Consider the following 4,028-nt stretch of genomic DNA (forward strand, 5'->3'; position numbering starts at 1 on the left):
TATGCTAGTTTTTAATATTGAGCACAAGGAGACTCTGCCAAGCTTGAATCATCAGCTCCTATTTCTGGGGTGTTGTTTCTATGGCTTGGCATTTAATATATTATGCCAATGTTCCTTGTCAGAATTAATTTTGGCAAAAAACCATCATTATACTGACTAACTGAATCTCCAGTTACAGAATAATGTAGCACATTCGCTTTTCTAAATGTTCCCAGTTAAAATATTAAAAGTATAACTATTGAATTATGGAAGTTTCCTCAATAAAAAGTCTACAAGAGAGAGAAAAACTAAGTTTTAGTTGTTTGTACATTTCAAAAACAGATTATTAAACTTTTAGAATGCAGGAATTTCTTTTATCTGAGAAAAATGGGTAGGTAATGTTGCACCTTTCTCTTACTTTCAACCCATAAATAAAGCAAGGTAATATGATTCATAATGTTATTGCTCATACTCTAGAAGTTTACAATATATATTTATTAACTAAATTTCAATAACTAAAAATAAACAGACAGTTTATCTGGGAAGTTCTTTCAAAACTATTACCAATTAAAGACAAATAAGTTAAGGGGCACCTGGGTGGCTCAGTCAGTTAAGCAGCTCAGAGCCTGGAGCCTGGTTCGGATTCTGTGTGTCCCTCTCTCTCGGCCCCTCCTCTGTCTCTGTCTCTGTCTCTGTCTCTGTCTCTGTCTCCCTCTCTCTTTATCTGTCTCTCTCCCTCAAAAATAAATAAACATTAAAAAAATGTCCATCAACTGATGAATGGATAAAAAAATTGTGGTTTATATACACAATGGAGTACTATGTGGCAATGAGAAAGAATGAAATATGGCCCTTTGTAGCAACATGGATGGAACTGGAGAGTGTTATGCTAAGTGAAATAAGCCATACAGAGAAAGACAGATACCATATGGTTTCACTCTTATGTGGATCCTGAGAAACTTAACAGAAACCCATGGGGGAGGGGAAGGGAAAAAAAAAAGAGGTTAGAGTGGGAGAGAGCCAAAGCTTAAGAGACTGTTAAAAACTGAGAACAAACTGAGGGTTGATGGGGGGTGGGAGGGAGGGGAGGGTGGGCGATGGGTATTGAGGAGGGCACCTTTTGGGATGAGCACTGGGTGTTGTATGGAAACCAATTTGACAATAAATTTCATAAAAAAAAATTTAAAAAAATGTGATGACAAGATTCTTTTTAAGAAATAATGAAAAGTAGGCTGGAAAGCTTCACGTCTGAGGAAAACTGCTTGGAAACTGGGAGCAGTGAGGGTACCAGTGATTGAGGTGGGGAACAAATGCAAAAGAAAAAAAGAAATAAACTTCATGACAACTTATAGCCCTTTGACCAGTACTTGAGATAGGTAGAGTGACCTTCCTTAAGGAGCTTGGCTGTCTTGATGCTAATAGTTTGCTAGAGGCAAAAGGCAACCTTAGTGTGACATTAGCCTGACCTCCAGGATGCTATAAAAAAAAATCTCTTTGGAAACTTTCTTTATCTCTACCCAACCCACAAGATATATGATAGCACTTATCATCCAAGCATATGGCCACTGATCTACATGTGAAGCGTCTCATAACTAAGGTTTTACTAGACAGTAGTAAGTGACCTTTTCCTAACAACAGCTAGCACTGCAGGGTCCTAGAAACCTTGCTTCCAAATTCCTTAGAGACTTATGCTATCCCTAACTACCTCCCCACTTGAAAGTACACAATGAGCGACTCCTCACAACCCCAATGCAGCTCTTCCTGCCCACAGGTCCTGACCCCACTTTAAGAAAACCATCCTTTTAGCACTGAAGACATCTAAAGAATTCTTTCTTGACTGTTCACTCCCAAACCTCAACATTTCACATCAGTGACAATGAGATCTCTGTGGCTGCTCAGAACCCCCTTCATATGTGGCCTGCTCTGGGCTTTTTGTGCTCTAGGTACTAGGGCTGAGGAGCCAGGGGCAAACTTCTCCCATCCCAACAGCATGGGCCTGGATAAGAACACAGTGCATGACCAAGAGCATATCATGGAGTATCTAGAAGGTTTCATCAACAAACCGGAGGTAGAGATGTTCCCACAGGCACTGCAGCTCCATTATTTCAAACTGCATGATTATGACAGCAATAATTTGCTTGACAGCCTAGAACTTTCCACAGTCATTGCTGGCATCCATAAGGAGGAAAAGGAACAGGCACCACCAATGAGTGAAGCTGGACTGATTAACTTAATAGATGGTGTTTTGAGAGAGGATGACAAGAACAGTGATGAATGTATTGACTGTGCTGAATTTGCCAAATCACTGAAATAGACCTTGCTTGGCCATCTAGTTATATGCAAATGTGACCCATTATAATGCGGCTGAACACTTTTGGTCATGAGAAATAACACATTTCCAACTACTGCTAACTGCATTTTGGTAAAAACCTGTAGCAGTTTGCTACGCTGGGTTAAGAAACGGAAATCAAGAGAAATAGAAGAGAAATGGGACATATTATAGTCCCCAAGTACTGCTAAATCTCTTATTGGACAAGTGCTTTATTAAAACATCCTTTTAAAAATGTTGGATAATTGGAGTGGAGTACTCAGGAACTTGACTGTGGAATACTGCTGGTCTCTTGGTTTTCATTCATGCTACCTGAAAAGTAAGACAAGCTTTGTCAAGTGGGCACATTTTCACTAACAGTAAAGAAATGGCGTGAATGCCAAATGTTTCCCTTGGAGTGTCCTACATCTTCAGATACATGTGGCCAGTATTCTGGAAAGTTCCCCTGTCCTGAACAATGATTTGCCCTGGGCAAGTGAGTATTAGACTATTTCAAAGCAACATGCTATGCTATTTCAAAGCAACAGCATAAGGAGAATGACAGATAGTAAGTACGTTCAGCTAGCCATAGAGTCTAAGATTCTTTATTTTCTGGCACTTTGGAAATGATACACCACTGACCTATTATTTTAGTTTTTAAGTATTTACTAAAACTACTGTCACATCCGTATACTTTATTTTGTGTCTTCCTAAACTTAGGAGAGACCTTAAATTAAAAAAAAAAGTTTTATTCTAACCATTAGCAAACGTTTTAGCTTTCTTAATATTTGTATTTACCTTTTATTTCTAGGGTTTGTTTTTGTGGTTTAGAAACTATTAGTAATGCAATGACTGTATCCTTCCTGCTCAATGCAGAGGGGGTAAAGCTACTAGCTGGCCTTACTAAAGTGAGGAGGAAAAGGTCAGCAAGCCCAGTGAGTAAACTGCTGCAAGCTGTATTTAGAAGGAATGGCGTTTTCATTATCTCTTCTAGTTTAAATATGTGAATTCTTTCAGATCAGGAAATATTAGAAAAAAAGCCTAAAAACTCTTAACAGTGCAAATCTCAGTAATGGTTGAAAATTAGAAGCATTTGTAATTTGGTTTATTGGTTATAGTAGACATACTATAATAAAAAATCTGAAATGATGATTGAATGGGGAAGAAAAACTGCATAGAATTTTCTCTAAGACATATAGAGACATGTTAAAATATTCTTATAAGAAAACATGTATTTATAAAAATGGCTTCCTGTGTCAAGAATTTTTGCTCTCAGAGCTGCATTGTAAAGTATTCTTGTAATACCTAGTTACTTTGAAAGATTTATACAATGAATCTTCGATATAGGACCAATAAAACTGATAAAACTGATAAACTAAAGAAACAAGGCAAAGTCATTTTCAATTTCTCTCTTGTTAGTGTGGAAAACAAAGCTATCTATATTTTTTTATTTTTCATTTAGGAAATTATTATTTTCAATATAGAAATTGTAATTCTTTTTTTTTTAATTTTTTTAATGTTTATTCATTTTTGAGAGATGGAGAAAGAGCATGAGTGGGGGATGCGCAGAGAGAGAGGGAGACCCAGAAACTGAAGCAGACTCCAGGCTCCAAGCTGTCAGCACAGATCCCGATGTGGGGCTCAAACCCATGAGCCATGAGATCATGACCTGAGCCGAAGTCAGATGCTTAACCGACTGAGGTACACAGATGCCCCCAGAAATTGTAATTCTTAATGATAT

At 37.7% G+C, this 4,028-nt stretch overlaps 1 protein-coding gene across 1 annotated transcript; it reads left to right on the top strand.

Annotated features, from left to right (window-relative positions):
- Positions 1 to 1,855: 1,855 nt before the first annotated feature.
- On the top strand, positions 1,856 to 2,293 carry LOC109267906 (multiple coagulation factor deficiency protein 2 homolog). Its single transcript, XM_053898200.1, has one exon. The coding sequence runs from the start codon at positions 1,856 to 1,858 to the stop codon at positions 2,291 to 2,293; it is 438 nt and encodes a 145-aa protein (XP_053754175.1).
- Positions 2,294 to 4,028: the final 1,735 nt, after the last annotated feature.

Source organism: Panthera pardus, unplaced genomic scaffold, assembly GCF_024362965.1.
Source record: "Panthera pardus isolate Hobbes unplaced genomic scaffold, ASM2436296v1 HiC_scaffold_8, whole genome shotgun sequence".
In the NCBI taxonomy this organism is placed as follows: Eukaryota; Metazoa; Chordata; class Mammalia; order Carnivora; family Felidae; genus Panthera; species Panthera pardus.